Source organism: Lissotriton helveticus, chromosome 1_1 (genome assembly GCF_964261635.1).
Source record: "Lissotriton helveticus chromosome 1_1, aLisHel1.1, whole genome shotgun sequence".
In the NCBI taxonomy this organism is placed as follows: Eukaryota; Metazoa; Chordata; class Amphibia; order Caudata; family Salamandridae; genus Lissotriton; species Lissotriton helveticus.
Genome location: NC_136057.1, coordinates 1,448,337,539 through 1,448,355,226, shown reverse-complemented (window position 1 = coordinate 1,448,355,226; position 17,688 = coordinate 1,448,337,539). Strand labels below are relative to the sequence as shown.

Sequence of the window (17,688 nt, the reverse complement as noted above, 5' to 3'; positions counted from 1 at the left end):
GGGTGCGGGACGACTGCCGGCTCCCCTGGTGGGGTATCGACTTGCTCCCTCTGACCCTTGCTGGACTGTTCTCGGCGCCCCCCCTCCTGACCTGCGGACTGCTGCTCTGCCGGCGCTCTGGGCTGAGGTGTCGAGACCGGCCACGTTGCTTGCCTTCCCTGCCGGCTTGCCTCCCTGTCCTGGGGCTGAGCCGCCATTTTGGACCCCTGCATTAGTGCCTCTGCTTGCATCCGCTACCCTTGGGGGCCCTCTGGGAGACATTAGGGAGAGCCGGGCCCCACTGCTCAGGCTCCGGTGCCCGCGCTGGACCTTCATCTGCACTCCTGGAGACACTCACTGGTCTGGCGCCTTGCTGGTGGCGATTTCTGAGAGGCCTGGGGCAGGGACTGGTGCCCCCAACCAACAGTGAGTATCCCTTCCTCTTCTAGAGGGTCCTGAAGCCTGGCTGCCTCTCCGTGGGAGCGCCTGTGGAGTCGCTGGGGGGCCTGCCTGCTGCATTGTGCCCGGAGGACCCTTACTACCCCGCCGCTTTCGGCCGAAAGGGCGTTCTGCGCTGTTCCGCTGGGGGTTGGCGCGCTAGAAGAGCGGCCCGCCATTTTGCCCTCCTGAGCTGGAAGTCGTCCCTCGCCGTCTCCTGACTCCCGGCCTTGAGCCCCTGACCGTAGGACCTGGGCTGCTTGACCACCGGGGCGCTGGTGCGACCTCCCTTGAACTTTTCTTCATCACGTCCAGGAGGCTCCACGCAACAGCCTGCCCTACCTCTCACTATCCCTGGTCACTCCGAGTAGATCATGACGCGGGGCAGAGGGACCAAGCCGGACCCCCCCCCAGCGACGACCAGGGGTACATCTGTGGCTTCCATGTGGGGTAAGGCGGGTTCGTCGCCATCTACTGGGGGTCCCCCGTCATCGGGGGAGAAGCCTATACCGCCGGCCGACTCCCCTCCGGTGACCCAGGCCTTCATGTCCTCCTTCATGGCAGATCTTAAGTCCGAAATTGGGTCCCTCAGGACGGAGGTCCACACATGCGTCAAGGAACTGCGCAAGGAGGTCACTGACCTCGGCGACCGGGTTGATGGCCTGGAGAAGACGGTCGATTCCCGCACCGACGACCTCGAGCAGATCTGGCAGAGAGTGGCGACCCTCGAAGAGCAACACATCCAGCTCCAGATCAAGCAGGAGGATTTGGAAAACAGGGGGCGCCGCAACAACCTCCGCATACGGGGTGTGCCACTCGGAGAAGAGGGGACTAATACCATGGCCTATGTGGCGCTACTCCTGCAGGCGGTGTGGGGCGAAGAGGACGCTCCCCCACCGCGTCTTGACCGCGCACACCGAGTCTTTGGAGCGGGGGGCAAAGCCGGCCTCCTCCCAGACATTGTCGTCAGACTTCATTACTTCACGGAGAAGGAGGCCATACTCAAGGCGGCTAGGGACGCCCCGGACCTGCGGTACGAAGGCCACAAGATCCAGATTTTCCAGGACCTGGCCCCCACCACGCTCCACAGGAGGAAGGTCTTCCGCCCGATCACGGAGAAGCTCCGGACCCTCAACATTTCCTATCAATGGGGCCATCCTTTTGCTCTCATCTTCAAGTGAGAGGGCAAGCGAAGGGCCCTCCGGTCCTACCATGAAGCGGCGCAATTGCTTGGAATGCCGGAGTCCCCGGATCACAGCCCAGCCCGCTCTCACCGCCCAGAGAAGGCCCCTCCGCGCCCCGACTGGTCCACTGTGCGTAAACGTCGCCGGTCCCCCCCTGTGGACGCCCTCTCTGCCTCGCAGACCAAGCAGGACATTATTGCTCACATTCGCTCCCTCGAGGGCGACCGCGGGGAGCAGGACTCACAGCTTCCCGCTTCTGGCGCTGAGGGCGGGGACCGTCCTACGACACCAGAAAGCCACTGATCGTGACCACTGAGACCCGAGCTGCCTTACGACTGCACTCGCCCCTTGGGCGCACGGACTTATCCTATCGTGCCACGGCGGCCTGTCCCTACTGCTCTTGGAGGGGGACCTCCCCTTCTCCCTAGCGGGCCGCCCCTGTGGCTTCCCCCCCCTGTGGGGGTCGGGAACATCTGACACTGGACAACACCTCTCCTGGGTCCTACACCACTCCACTGAGCTTCGGTACCCTCTCGGCGACAGGTCTGCGCATGCAGACCCATGACTCACCCCCGGACTACCTAGCGGCAGCGGGGTGGACGAGCTGCGAGACGACTGGATTTCACTTCATCTACCCAGATCTCTGCTCCCTCCCTTTGTCCCATAGGAAGTGACATTCCTGAGTTCATCCAAACCCTCGGGTAGAGGATGTCTGGTACCTGGGACAATGTACACTGGCCCTGTTGGCCTGTTTTGGTTATATCTCTTCTTTGCGCCCTTTATATTCCTTCTCTCTCATCTCTTCCTACTTCTCTCTTGCTCTGCCTTCTCTTACTGTTCTCTCCCCGCGCCTGCGGAGGGGCGGCATGGTGGGTCCTACGGGGGTTGACACGCTGGAGGCGAGGTGAGGCTGCCGCTGCCCTGGCTGCGGGGGGATTTGCTACACTGGGTCTTGTGCTGCTCCGCTTCCCATCGGTACTATGACAGCGAACATCCCTACACCCTTGAAGGTCCTCTCACTCAATGTCAAAGGGCTCAACTCCCCCAACAAGCGGAATCAGATATGGCGCTACCTCCTACACCACTCCCCTGACATTATCCTCCTCCAGGAGACGCACCTTCTCAGGGGGGACACCACACGCATGGCGCACCCTAGATACCCCACACAGTTCTGGGCATCCTCCGACACCAAGACAGCGGGGGTGGCAATCCTCTGCAGGGCTGGCATTAGGCGGGGACCCACGAAACCCTTCAAGAGTGCTGACGGGCGTTTCCTCCGAGCCACGGTGCAGGTGGGTCTTATACAGCTCACCCTCGGATGTGTGTATGCGCCCAACCAGTCGCAGGACAAATACCTCCAGACACTCCTGCGGGATCAGTTCCCGTCGAGTGACCCTAACGTGATCCTGGGTGGAGACTTCAATCTTGTCTGGGACCCTGAGCTGGATCGTGCGGGGGCCTCCTTCAATGGCACGGGGGCGATGTCCGCTACCCTTAGAACGCAGCTTACTGACCTGGGACTCGTGGATGTGTGGCGCCACCACAACCCGGGGACCCGGGACTACTCCTTCTATTCACACTCCCATCGGACATACTCCCGAATCGACTATCTCTTCACATCCCTTGAATTGGCCCGAGACTCCTTAGCTGCCGCTATATCCGACATTTCCCTGTCAGACCACGCCCACGTGGAACTTTTGCTGCAGGACCCCCTGGCCCATGCCACTCGTGAGCGCCGATGGGTGCTCCCGCCGAGAGTCCTTCGGGACCCGGAGGACGTCGCCAGCATCCGTGACGCCATAGACTCGTATTTCGCTGTTAATGACACCCCCGACTTGCCCTTTCATACGATCTGGGATGCCTTCAAGGCCACCATTCGGGGTCATATCACCTCCCTGGCGGTGGCGCGGAGGAAGGAGGAGTTCAAGATGGAAACCGACCTGGCTAGCGAGATCAAACAAGCGGAGGCCCGGGACCGGGACTCCCCTTCACGGGCGTCAAAGAGAACTCTCGCCAACCTCAGGGGGCAACTCCGCGCCCTGCGCACCAACAAGGCGGAACACTCGCTACTGGCGCTCAAACAACGCTACTATGAGGGCGGGGACAAAGTTGGCCGCCTACTGGCCGGCAGGCTGCGGGCACGTGCCGCTAGGGCCCACATCGCCAATGTCAAGCGGCTAGACGGCACCTGCGCCACCACTGAGAAAGCCAAGCAGGCCGCATTTGTCGCTTACTACACTTCTTTGTATGCTGAGGAGCCTACCTCCGCGGAGGCACGGGAGGCTGTACTTGCGGATTTCGAGGGGTCTCCACTGTCTCCGGCGTGTGCAGCTACACTAGAGGGCCCTCTGCAGGAGGAGGAAGTCACGGAAGCTGTTAAAGCCCTTCCCACTGGGAAGACCCCGGGACCGGATGGCCTGCCGCTGGCCTTCTATCGCCTGTTCCTGACCCAGCTCCGCCCGCACCTGCTGCGGTTATACGGTTCGTTCTCGGACACCACCGGCCCGTCCCCTGACATGGGCCTGGCGGAAATCGCCCTGATCCCCAAGCCTGGGAAGGACCCCACCTTATGTGCCTCCTATCGCCCCATTGCCCTCCTGAACACTGATCTTAAGATCTACACTAAGATCCTGGCCAAACGGCTGGACCCGTACATGCCGGGTTTGGTAAACCCGGATCAGGTGGGTTTTATACGGGATCGTCAGGGGGCCGACAATGTTCGCAGGCTGGCACATTTAGTGGGGAAGGTGCAGCATTGGGATATCCCGGCCTGCCTCCTTTCACTAGACGCGGAAAAGGCCTTCGACCGGGTGGATTGGTCCTTCCTGCGGGCGGTCCTCCGGAAACTAGGCCTAGGTCCTACCATGATTTCTAGGTGCATGGCCCCGTACCTCGGGCCGCAGGCCAGAATTCGGGTCAACGGCCAACTGACATCGCCGCTCTCGATCCACAGGGGCACGAGGCAAGGGTGCCCGCTTTCACCGCTCCTGTTCGCCTTAGCGGTGGAACCCCTGGCGGAGCTGATTAGGCGCACCCCTGACATTCACGGGATCCCCCACGGGGGGCGCTCCAACAAGGTAGCACTGTTCGCGGATGATCTGATCCTTACTCTTACGCGCCCTCGGGATTCTCTCCCAGCGGTGCATAAAGCCCTTACACTGTTTGAACAAGCGTCCGGCCTTAAGGTTAACCACACCAAATCTTGGGCTCTTAACCTTACCATCCCCGAGGAGGAGGTCTCTTTCCTGAAGGGGGTCGCGCCCTACCGTTGGGCGGAAGATCACATTAAATACCTGGGCCTGGACCTCACGCCCCACCTCGACTCGTGGTCCTCGAGGAACTGGGCCTCTTGCCGCAAGGAGGTTCTGGCGGACCTGCGGAAATGGAAGCCCTTGATGATTTCTTGGCTGGGGCGATTAAATGCGGTCAAGATGTCGGTCCTCCCCCGTATTCTATATGTTTTCCAGTGCCTACCCACCCCGATCCCGCTCCACTGCATCAGGAATCTCCAACGTGACCTCACGTCCTTCATATGGGGTGGCAAGCGACCCCGGTTCTCGCAGAAGGTTCTCATGGAACCGAGAGACAGGGGCGGTCTCGCCTGCCCAAATCTCCTCCACTACTACTGGGCGGCGCATCTTCGATTCGTGATAGAATGGGGTGCACGCGAAAGCGACAAGCACTGGTTCCACATGGACCGAGTAGTCACGGGGCGCACCATATGGGATCTCCCTTGGCTGCCGCGTGTGGCGCGCTCCAGAAGTGCATACATGGCGGTCCCGACGAAGACGGTTCTTGACGTGTGGGACAGAGTGGCAGTGCCCAAGGGTCTGACGACGTTCCCCTCCCCACACACCCCCATTGCAGGTAATCCGCACTTCCCTCCTGCTGCCCGGACCCGGGCTTTTGAGAGCTGGACACACGGAGACTGCAGGGTTGTGGGGGACCTCTTTCTTGGGGGGTCGCCTAAATCATGGCCAGACTGCAGGGAAGAATTTAACCTCCCTTTAACCGCCAGCTTACAGTATGCGCAGCTGCGCCATTGGACTTCGGGAGACGACATGTTTCGGGCTGCTACCAGGGCTTACACTCCATTCGAGAAGTTGGCACGCTCCCTAGGGGGACTGAAGCGGCTCATCTCCCAGATCTACAACATCCTGCAACACCCCACCATTCCGCCCGCACACCCCTACCAAAGGCAGTGGCAGTCGGCAACTGGCGCCGATATCACACCTTCTCAATGGGCTAGGCTGTGGACTGACATTCCCAAAACCTATCACAGCATCCCGCAGAGGGAAAATGCATACAAGATGCTTACGCAATGGTACTACACCCCCCTGCGACTCAGCAAAATGTTCCCCACTTCCTCCCCACTGTGCTGGAGGTGTGGCACTGCGACTGGCGACTTCGTACACATCTGGTGGTCGTGCTCTACCCTGGCTGTCTTCTGGAAAGAGGTCCTTAGTCACATCAAGAAGGTGTTGGGTTTCCCCCTCCCTGAGGAGGTTTGCACACTCCTGCTGGGCATTCGACCCCCCACACTTAGGGCCCTCACGCGCAGCGACTGGATCCTCACCCTTCACATGTTAGGCGCTGCCAAACAACTCATTGCTCTGTACTGGAAGCGGGCTGAGGCACCGCCGATAGCTTCCTGGTTCGTGCGCCTCTGGCAGGTCCTGACTATGGAGCTGCTCACGGCGCGGATACAATCGAGGGGGGTGCGCTTCAAGGCGGTGTGGGAACCTCTTGTGCGCCATCTGTGCTCCATCAGCTATGCCCGCCATATGCCTCCCAGACTTCGCGCCCTGCAGTTATTTGAGGACGCCCTCATCCCTGCTGATCCGAGCAGACTAGGCTCTTAGTCGCTTCCCCCGGTGTAGGCTTGCGTCTCCTGTCCCCGACCGGCTACTGCAGTTTCTCCCCCTAGACCCCTCTCCGTCTCGCTACTGCCCACTCCTCTTCCGACCTTTTCTTCTTTCCTACTTGCCTCTCTGGCTTCCGCCCCTCTATGGGGCAGTTTGGGCCCCGTTGGGCCTTTTGAAAATGTGACATCACTGCTCTCCCTCCTATACGCGCCTCCCCCGCACAACGATGCATCGCCAGCGTATGGCCGCCTCTTGCCATCATTGCCCCTAAGCCATGCAGCCGGCCCCCTCCAGGGGTTGTAGGCAGGGCGCTGTGTTAACGCTTCATCCTCCCCTGACTACATGAGTCTACACACTCTTTTTTGCGCGGCCGGCCCCGACATGGGGTTGTAGGCTTATCGCTGTGTTCACAATAAAACAGTTTTGAACAAAAAAGGTTTTCTCTCGGTCTCCTCCTTGATGTTATGATGTTTTGTGGCCAGGATGTCTTGTTTCTCTTCTCTAGCACCATGCAATTAAGTTGTGATGTTAATCAGTTTCTCTTCTTTCCTTCTTTCAAAGGGTAAATCGCGGATGATGAATGTTTCCCAGAAGGCTCAAAAGAAAAGGGAGAGAGGGCAGTGAGTATTTTGGCCTTTCTTTATATGGTTATGGGGATAGGCCTTCACCACACCAAAAAAAGGTGAGCTGAAGCTGTTGGAAGTGTGGAGAACAAGAAGTAGGAGGACTAAGGGAAGTCTTCGTCTACGTTTTTTTCTCACGTCCCTTTCATAAGAGAATACACTTTCTCTAAGAAATTTATAGCATAAGAAGAATTATATAGCATTTAAAAAAAGAAAATGAAATCAGTTCTTCCCCTGTTTCTCAACTGTACATGATAAGTACTATATGGAGGGTGCAAGCTGATCCTCCTATGTGTTGACCAAGGTTTCCCCTTTTCTTTTTATTTGTTATTCAGCGCTATACACCTAAATATATATAAATAGGACTAACAGTCATAAAACCATGAATGAGCAGAGTACATCAACAAAACAAACTATTAAAAAGAAAAGACTATGCGTGGTCACAAAGAAAGGGGTGGGTGTCGCACAGTGAGCCACGTTTGATGGTATGAGGCTCCGGGGGAGATGTGGTACATTCGATATGCTCCCTTCCCCTCTTCCCGATCACTCACCGCAATAGCCGCAACTCTCTTGAGTTGCGGCAGTACACCGCGTTCTCCTGGGGCGTCCACCAATCTTCGCTCCAGACTTCTAGAGCATCGCCCTCGGATCCTTCGTCGTTGGTCTCGCCGCCGGACATGAACTCCTCGTCCTCTCCTGCTCTCGGTGTCCGTGTCTCGTCTCTGCATTGCTGGGTGTCCGCTTCCGGTTCTGGGCATCTTCGTACGGCGTCCTCCTGGTTCTGACCAGGTTCTTCCTGTTCAGGGCCGTCCTGAACCGCGGATTGGCCCTCCTGTTGGGCAAACTTGCGGGCAGCCTGCACAGGAGAGGTCAAATGTTTACTCCTTTGAATGACTTCCTTTCCACACCATCACTCCGCTTGTGATCCAGGGAGGGTGGCGCCAAGTAGGTGCCGAGGCTCGGGCTCGACCCCCTACACATCAAGCAAAGAATGCTTGAAGGGTGATGGATTGTGCGACCTGAAAAGGTGTTGCAACCTTGGGCAGGAATATGGCCCTTGTCTGTACCTTCAGTTTGTCTGGAAAAGGGATGGTGTATAATGGATGGATGGACAAAACTTGTAGCCGATGCACGTGATGAGCTGAGGTATCGAGATCAGGAAGACTGTATTGAGTGTCAGTAAATTTAAAGGAAAGCTGCGCATCAGCTCAAAAAGGGAACATATAAGGAAAGTGAGAACCAAATTATGGTCCCACTGTGGCATTACCAAAATGTTTCGGTGTGAACATATGAAGCAGACCTTTAAGGGAATGTATAAAAACAAGTGATTTAAACAAGCACAGTTGGTCCGATAAACACAAAATGGCTGAAAATCCACAACCGAACCTTTAACAGTGCCCACAACAAGTCCTCTCTGGGCTAAAGATAATACAAAAAGCAAAACATCCACCAACTTTGCCTTTAATAGGTTTGTATGGTGGAAAGTACACCGGGCCACAAATGTATCCCATTATCTGGTGCAAACAGCTTTCGTCGAAGGATTCTTGGCTGCTAGAATGACATCCACTACTTCAAGAGGGAGATCGGAAGTCATCAACTTTTGATGCTCAATCTCCACGCATGGAGATGTAGATTGTGCGGACCTGAGTAGAGTACCCTGCCCTGCTGCTGTGACACAAGATCCTTAGAAAGTGCTGGCCTGATTGGAAGACAGATGCTCATGCTCAGAAATTCCAGGTACCACACGTATCAAGGCCCAGTCTGAGTGACTCAGATGATTTGGGCATGGTGTTACTGACCTTCTTAAGAATCTCGGGGCAGGAGAGTAAGTGACGGAAAGGAATATTGGAGTCCCGTGCTCCACTTAGGTGGAATACGTCTCTGAGAGACAGCTTGCTTGTGAACTCCAGAACTCAGAAGTGCGGATACTGCACATTATTGGCAGTGGTGAATAGAATGCTGGAAGACACCCTGCACCACCTCCTGGCACAGCTGGCATTCATGATCCGGTCGGCATTGCCGGCTGAGTTGGCACAGAACCCTAGACTCCACTCCATCCTGTTTAGTACAGTACCACATGGCAGTGGTGTTGTCCACTAGAACCTGGAACAGTCTTCCTTTGATGGATGTAGGAAGGGTTTCAACACCAACCAAATGGCTTGTAACTCCAACAGGTGGATGAAGAGGCAAGTCTCCACCACATACCAGCATCCTCTGATCTCAACCTCTCCCAGATGACCTCTCCAATCCAATATTGATGCATCTGTCACCACTATCAGCTCTGAGGGGGGTAGGGAGAGTGGGCTGCTATTGTTTCAAAGGTAGTTGAGCAGATACCACTTCAGGTCTTTTGCAGTCTTGTCCGAAACCTGGATGTAATCTGACAGGTTACTTTGGTGCTGAGCACACAGACTTCAGATCCCACTGCAGAGCCCAGATGTACAATCTGGAGTAGTCTACAAGTAGGATGCAATAGGCCAAGAAGTCTCAGAGTCACTCTCACTGAGACCCAAGATCAAAGTTGAAACACCAGGATCAAAGCCTGAATGTCCTGGAGTCATTCCGGAGGGAAGACCCGAAAGGGCACTGTATCTAGGATGGATTTAATGAAGGAGGTAGGTAGGTGTGTCTTTGGCATACTGATCGAAAAACCCAAAGAGGTTAAGAGATCTGGGGCCAGATGTAGGTAGAACTTATTTACCGATTCTTAATTACCGAATTTTACCGATTCGGTAATTAAGAATCGGTAAATAAGAAGGGGGGGTATGTAGGAACATCCAGATGTTCCATTTACCGAATCGGTAAATATCTGTATTTACCGATTCGGTAAATACCGACCAGTAATGCTCCATTCATTCCTATGGGCTTTGAAGCCCATAGGAATGAATGGGGCATTACCGGTCGGTATTTACCGAATCGGTAAATACCGATTTTGACAAGGGTGCAGGGGGTGTCACTTTGACACCCTCTAGCACCCCCAAAAAAGGTTCGGGGGCCATGTGGCAGGCATACCTGCCCTAAGGGCAGGTCTGCCTGTCATATGGCACAGGTGTGCATGCACACATGTGCATGCACACCTGAATCGGTATTTTACCATCAAATTGAATTTGATGATAAAATACCGAATTTGTAGGGCTTGTGGGACTCTGAAGAGTCCCACCTACATCTCAATTTTACCGATTCTGTAAAAATACCGGTCGGTAAATTTACCGACCGGTATATTTACCGAATCGGTAAAATTACCGAAATGCCCTGTTGCAATCCCCCTACATGTCGAAAGCCAAATACCGGTCGGTAATGGCCGAATTCGGCCGTTACCGACCGGTATTTGGCTACCTACATCTGGCCCCTGATGCCGTCTGGAAGTGGTCTATGACTGACTGTGGCTAGCCCTCCTTCAACACCCTGCCATCAACGTAGGGGGAAGAACAGTATCCCCAACTTCCGGTGATGTGCTGCAACCGCCCCCCTCACTTTTGTGAACACTCAAAAGCAGCTTGTTCCCCCGCAATCTCTGGACCACCTGTAGAAATAAGAACGTTTCTTATTTCTACGGGTCGACGCAAACCACTGCAACACGCCTCATTATACACGGTTTACGCTAGGACTTTATCAAGGTTCATTGATTTCTAGGGCACAAGCTGCTTCGGAAAATCGATGTTGTGGGACCATACATAACCAGGATCTTTTATGACGTTTAGCTGCTCAACCTTTCCCAGTTCTGGAGACTTACGGTGAAAACTCTTTTATTTGTTGCCATTTGCAATTAGTTCTTACTGTCTGGAAGAATCTTGGCTGTTTTTCTACTTAATATATTTCTGGGAGGAGAATATCCAGAAAGACATAGCTTTGAAAAAGTTCAAAGTATTGGACGAAACATGTCAGCTGAATCATCAGTTACTTGTCATTACTGAGCTACATCATCTGCTGTTTATCAACTGTTTTGACTGTGTGACTGTTTCGAAAATAAGTAAATAACCACCTGCCACTCTACATGAAGTCTGGACTTGATTGTTGCAGGAATCTACAAGAACTGAAAATTGTTTTATATATTTGCTCTACTTACACAGAATAGGGTTTTAGTTTTGGGAATGTATTTGCTTATGTGTAGTAAGAGTTACCCACTATCAGCTTTCAAAACAGCCCACGCATTACACTGATGGCTAAGTATGATAGGTCAAGGGCACTGTAGTCAAATTCAATGTTTGTCTTTTATGTTAAGATCTGGCCAACAAGTGTTTGCAATTGAATGGCTTCTTCAGGGCCTGATATGTCCCAAACACAATCATTTAATAGGGGTATTGTGTTACTTTCCTCTGTTTCTCGCTACCATTCATATTATTTTACTTAAGGTACTAAACCTGTTACTCTGCCAAAACTTTTTTTTCATAAGCATACATGCCAGATCTTACCATAAAATACGAAGATTGAATTTGAATACAATGTCCTCGATCCAGCATTCTGAGTATTTGTGAAATGATATACCTAGTGGGGCAGGCTGGTAAAAACTGAGGGGTCAGTTAATCAAGAGTGAATGCCCAATTAAAGTGCATGCTTTACACTGCCCCACTGTGAGTCCCTGTTACCATGTAGAGCTCTGATGGATGTTTGTTGGAAGCTTAGACGGTCAGTCTCGGACTGGTACAGAAAATAGGCCAAGCATTAGAAAAATTAGATAGCTAGAAAAGTGCCCACATCTGCAAATCAGGGCAGTTTTAAACTTGTAAAGACAAGCTGTATAGGTGTTTTGAAATGTATGGAAGACTACATGCATTTGTGCTTGCTGAAATCAATATTTGTGGTAATATCAGAGAAATCCACAGTATAAAACAGCTCACCAGACCATAAAACCGGCACACAAACAACTGAAAAGCTGGACCACACACTGATCTGTCAGACCAGCCCTTTGGGCACTGGCTGTTTGCCTTATAGGTCAGTCTGACCCCAAGTTGAGGCAGCCATAACTGTCTGCTGACGAGTTAGATAGCATGGGAGTAAAAGTGGAACTAGACGACTTACGTATACTGGTTGGGATCCATGCCGTACAGCCCCTGTGCCTCCAGGTATCTGCTGTGCTTCCGCTTTGCCTCTGGGTATGTGCCATATTGCTCCTTTACTTCTGGGTACGTGCCGTACTGTCCCAAGACCTCTTGGTCCATGCTGTTGTGGGCCTGCACTTCCAGGCCTCTTGCCTGTTTCTGTCCGCGCTCCATCTGTGCCACCTGCAGACAAAAGCAAGCAGTAGAGCAGCTATAAGGGCACCTCTGAATCTAAGACTCATCACCAGCTGGCTCGACTATGGCAACACTCTCTACGCTGGAATCTCCAAACAACTCCTATACAGATTTCATACCACCTAAAAGACAGCTGAAAGACTCATACTCGACCTCCAGTGCCACAACCACATCACTCCACCCCTCAGGAAGCTACACTGGCTCCCCATTCACAAGCGGTGCAAATTCAAACTTCTCATGCACACATACAGAGCCTTACACAACATAGGACCAGAATGTCTGAACGGCCGCTTACACTTTCACCAACCCACCAGACACGTACACTCTGCCTCACTCATTTGCATAGACACTCCGCATCTCCAGAAGCAAAACTGGAGGTTACTCATTCTCCTGCATAGCACCCAAGACATGGAACAACCTCCCTCAACCTATCAGAGCCTCCTCGTGCCTTCTTGAGTTCCACAAGGAATTGAAGCCCTGGCTCTTTGTATAAGCAGCTTGGGGAGCACAACTTGGGGACCACACACCTGCCCAAGCGCCTGGATATTCTCTCAGGTGATTAGTGCACTATATAAATCAACATAACAAGGGCTCCGCAGGAAGGTGACAACAGTATCATCACGAAGGATGAACTAGTACTGTATCAACAAGTCCCTACCCTTGGCGTGGAGAGCCTGTACGATAGCCTGGGCTGACGTGCCCAGGTGATGCCCTAAAGCACTGCCTTCATCAAACACCTATATCGCCCTTGATCCTGCTATGAAGCTGTTTGTACCAGCAGTTGGGACTCCTGGACTTTCCTTCACGCAGCAATCACAAGGAGATGATGGACGGAGAGCTAAAACTTTTCAGACACTCTCCCCCAGTCACATATCTGGGTTTAATCCATCACCGTTCTTTAGCCCACTCTGCCACCCCAGTTCAGACATGGCCATATGCAAATCAGCCTTGACCCTGTGCCTCATGGGAACAGTCCAGCCCGACTGCCAAGCCATGTCTTTCCTGGACCGGAAACAAGCATCCTGGGACCGGTTTCCGGTTAACAGCCCTCTTCAGCCAGGCCAGCTTGAATCCAGTGGCAAAGTGAGCAAGGGACCCATGCTGGGCACACCCTGTTAACTTAGGGCGAACAAAGCAAACACAAGAAGATGATGGAAGGAGCGCTGACACTTTTCAGGCACTCACCCCCACGCATGCAATTTGAAACAGAATGAACATCTACGAGTCACACATAAAATCAACACTAACACCCAAACATAAACCCTAGCACCAAACTACACCTCAAAGCCCTCCGCAGCCATTGCAACACTGCGTAGTGTGTATGCTGAATCTACTTTACTGGACATAATTAAAAGTTAAAAGCAGCAAATAATTAGCGTAAAATGGGTTCATGTGCAAATCACTAACACTGTCTGTCAAACCTAAGCCCACTTAGCCTCATTCCCGGTCACAACTGCTGCACCCCAGAATAATAGTTATGCTGAATGCTTTGCAGAGTGAGGTGGTATAAGTAAGCATTGTCACACTCAACACTAATGGAGACTTTCCAAGCTTAAATGCAGAAAAAAATTAATATTTTGTAAAGTCATAAAGCGGATAGGACATGCATACCCCTTGCTTGGTTTGAGATGGCCCTAACGGCCAATCCTACCACGTTCTCACCCCAAGCTAGGCCTTGCATCCTCTGCATAAGGCCACATAACATCCCAACTGCCTTAAAGCTGCAGTGCACTAATGCTGTGTAGAATATCATCACTGACATCAAGCTGCTGTGTCAACCCCTGCTCTTGCACCCTACATGCCAGGGGAGATGATGGCTCCGCCATAGTGTTGCTTTTGAACACAATTACAAGATGCAGGCACCTAAAGTTAAACAAAACAGTATCCTCACGCCTAACCCCCCGTCCCCTCCACTTCCCAAATCTGTGACCCCAGGTTGTCGCACCCAAGGCGTGGGTTGACGCGGCTTCCTGCGCAGAGCTAGCACTGGCATTGATCAAAACTACTGGTGTCCACTGCACTGCACCCAGCACTAACCCAAGCCTCGAACCCAACGGGTCTATAGTTGAGGGTGGCGTAGTGTGGCGTAGTGTCTCCACTCCCCAGGGTCTGCTCTGAGCACTAACCCACACCATCACCCCAATGTCCTTCACCCATGGCAGGGTCAGGTACTGTACCCCCACCCGCACACTCTGGCCCAATGCCCTGCACCTGTGGCTGGATAAGATGCTGTGCCCCAAACCGAGAACCCTCACTTCAGATGTACCCCCAAAACCCAGCTCTCAACTCTTGCACCCCCACCCCGGTCCATGCATTGGCCCCTCGCCCCCTCCTTTGCAGCGACCTCAACACCCCCCCACTCGAGGCCACCCCCCGCCCCAGTGCCTTGAACTCACAGCTGGGTCTGTGCTGTACCCTCAGACCCCTGCCCCTCCCCACAGCACTAACCCACGCCCTCACCCCATCGCCTGGCACCCAGGGCTGGAGCTGACGCCGTCTTCTCTGCAGAGCTGGCATCAGATATTATTAAAAGCTGTTAGTAACTCGCATCGCACGTAAAAATAGCACGGACGGCGAGGTGTGCAAGAACACGGGGGGGGGGGGGGGGCGACTGAGGCACTGTGGGACTCGGGGTGCAGAGCAGAGAAAGCACCGGGCGACGAGGGGGTGAACGGATGCAAAGATCACCATAGAAACCGCCCCCATACTCGCATGCCACCCCCGGGCGTTTTTTTAAAGCAGAGCCGCCGAGGGGGGCCTGCAACAAACGCCCACCCAGCAGCGGCCAACTGGGGGCACGGGGTGACTGAGCCTAGCAAGAACGGAACATGGCACTTCACTTTGGCAGCTTTATATAGCGCTAACTCGGCCTAGTGGCATCGGAGCGCTTTACTTGAGCGCTAGGTACATCACCCAATGGCACATTCGTATGTTGTAGCCGTGGGGAGATGAAGTGATTTGTCCAGAATTACTGAACGTGTAGCGACGGCGGGTGTCGAACCTGGCTCCCCAGTTCAAAAGTCAGCTGTGGGGCCTGTAACACCACATCCTCACTCCAAGAAGAACCAAGAGGAAGGGGGCAATATTCAGGGCAACGGTAAGTAGAGGGTCTGGCGTAACGGCCAGAGCGGGCGACCTTGATGCTGGGGAACCAGGTTCGAGTCTTGGCCGAAGGCTCAAGCATCCTGTGATTTGGGGCAAATAGCTTAATCTCCCGCTGCCTAAAAAACACGAATCTGTCCGTCTGTAATGCAACTGGTACTAATGTAAAGCGCTCCGAAACTTCCGGGTCGTTTTCGCGCTATATAAAACTGCAGACAAACAAGAAAGTAGTTACAAGAGCAGAGGCAGCAATTTGGAACTGTTGAGAGAACAGAGGTGTTATAGGGCAAACATTTGGGCTACCCAAGGCCACGAAGAGACGAATGGGGCAAGAACCTGGGAAGGAAACAGGAGTCAGCGAGGGGTGAGGAAGTTTGTTTTGTACAGCCTGCACCACAAGAGTGAACGAGGGGCTACATATCTCACATTATGCACAAACCTTGCACTGATGACCTAGGCCACTTTTGGGTGCTTAGGCGAGATTCGGGAGGAGTCGGTCTATCGGGCGGGTGTTAACCGAGACGACCATCAAAAAGTTGAGCCCATTGGGCCTCCGATCACTCTCACCTTGCAGCGCGTCGTGTCTTCCGCAGAGGGTTCAGTCGGTGCTGAGTCTCGCCTGGACTGCTCGGGGCCCTCTGGCCGTGACACAGGGCTCTCCTACAAGACTAGGAATTCAGCAAGCGTCCACTCCTGGAGTTTGGAAAAACAAAGAGTTTAGGAAACAAACTTGTCTAATTAAAAAAGGAGTGTGTGGGGTCCCCTGGGACATGGAATGCACCCGGCTGACCTGCCGGGGGAGGCGCGAGGAGGGACCAGCTCAGCACATTTTGGACTCTTAACTACATGCCAGTGCCAGTCTAACTGCAGCTGGTCTGCCCTGTCGTCACATGGGCACCAGCGCCAGGCACATTTACCTCATAGAGCCAAACAAATCTATACCATTACACCCCTGCCAATCGCAGCTTTGCCCAAAGAGCTAGACACATCTGTACGGGTGCCACTCACACCTCAGCTTGGACCCAGCCATGTTTTTATCAGTCTTGACCCTGTGTCTCATGGGAACAGTCCAGCCCGAACTGCCAGGCCAGGTCCTCCCTGGACCAGAAACCAGCATCCTGGGACCGGTTTCACAGTAACACCCCTCCCTCATCAGCCAGGCTAGCTTAGGGCGACAAAGGCAAAAAGAACAAAGGATGGATGGAATGCTGAATAAATCAAACATTCACTCCAGTCATAGATCTGGGTTTAATCCACCGTTTTTTGGCTCACCAAGCCACCCAGTTTGAACCCAGCCATATGCAAATCAGTCTTGACCTGCTCCCCCATGGGTACATACCAGCCTGAATTGTCACACAAAGTCCTCCCTGGACCAGAAACAAGCATCCTAGGACTGGTTTCTGGGTGTCACCCTTCATCAGTCAGGCTAGCTTGAATCTAGTGGCACAGCAAGCATGGGACCCACATCTGGGCATACCCATGGCCACTTAGAGCGAACATAGCAAACACAAGAAGATGATGGACGGAGTGCTGACACTTTTCAACCACTCACCCCCCAGTCACAGATCTGGGTTTAATCCATCGTTCTTTTGCTCACTATGCCAGGCTAGTTTGAATCCAGTGGCATTTGCATATGATGGATTTAACCAAGATATGTGACTGGGGGTGAATGTTTGATTGGTTCAGCATTTCGTCCATCATCTATTCTTTCTGCATTTGTCACCCTAAGTGGGAAAGGTATGCCCAGACATGGGTCCCTTGCTCGCTACGCCACCAGATTCAAGTTAGCCTGACTGATGAGTGGTGAAACCCCAAAATCAGTCCCAGGATGCTTGTTCCTGGTCCAGGAAGGATTTGGCCTGGCAGTTCAGGCTGGACTGTTCCCATGGGGAGCAGGGTCAAGAGTGATTTGCATATGGCTGGGCCTAATCTGGAATGGCCTGGTGTGCAAAAGAAATGATGGATTTAAACCAGATCTGAGGACTGGGTGAATGTTTTGTTGGTTCAGCATTCCGTCCATGATATGTTCATGTTAGGTCTCGCTAGCGTAGTCTGCGCTTATGCGCAGTCTCGCTGGCGAGATTTAATGACTGAGTAGCGAGGTTAAACCCTGCCCCTCTTCTCCATTGGCTGGCCTCCTAAACGGCGGCCAGCCATTGGAGAAGTGGTTTCAGTTACGTCATTCTTTCCATCTAAGCCCCGTCCTTTTCGGATTGGGGGCGTGTTTTTTAGTTTTGTTCTACCCTCTTCTCCATTGGCTGGA

General features: G+C 53.3%; 1 protein-coding gene across 1 annotated transcript in view; it reads right to left on the bottom strand.

Moving 5' to 3' along the window:
• Positions 1–16,436, bottom strand: part of DDN (dendrin) — a 61,669-nt gene extending 45,233 nt beyond the window's left edge. The window contains exons 1-2 of the mRNA XM_078685821.1: positions 15,993–16,436; positions 12,109–12,311 (exon numbers count right to left, since the gene is read on the bottom strand). Coding sequence (XP_078541947.1) covers positions 12,109–12,302 — 194 coding nt within the window. The 5' untranslated portion in view covers positions 12,303–12,311; positions 15,993–16,436. The remainder of the gene's footprint in view (positions 1–12,108; positions 12,312–15,992) is intronic.
• Between the last annotated feature and the right edge of the window lie 1,252 nt (positions 16,437–17,688).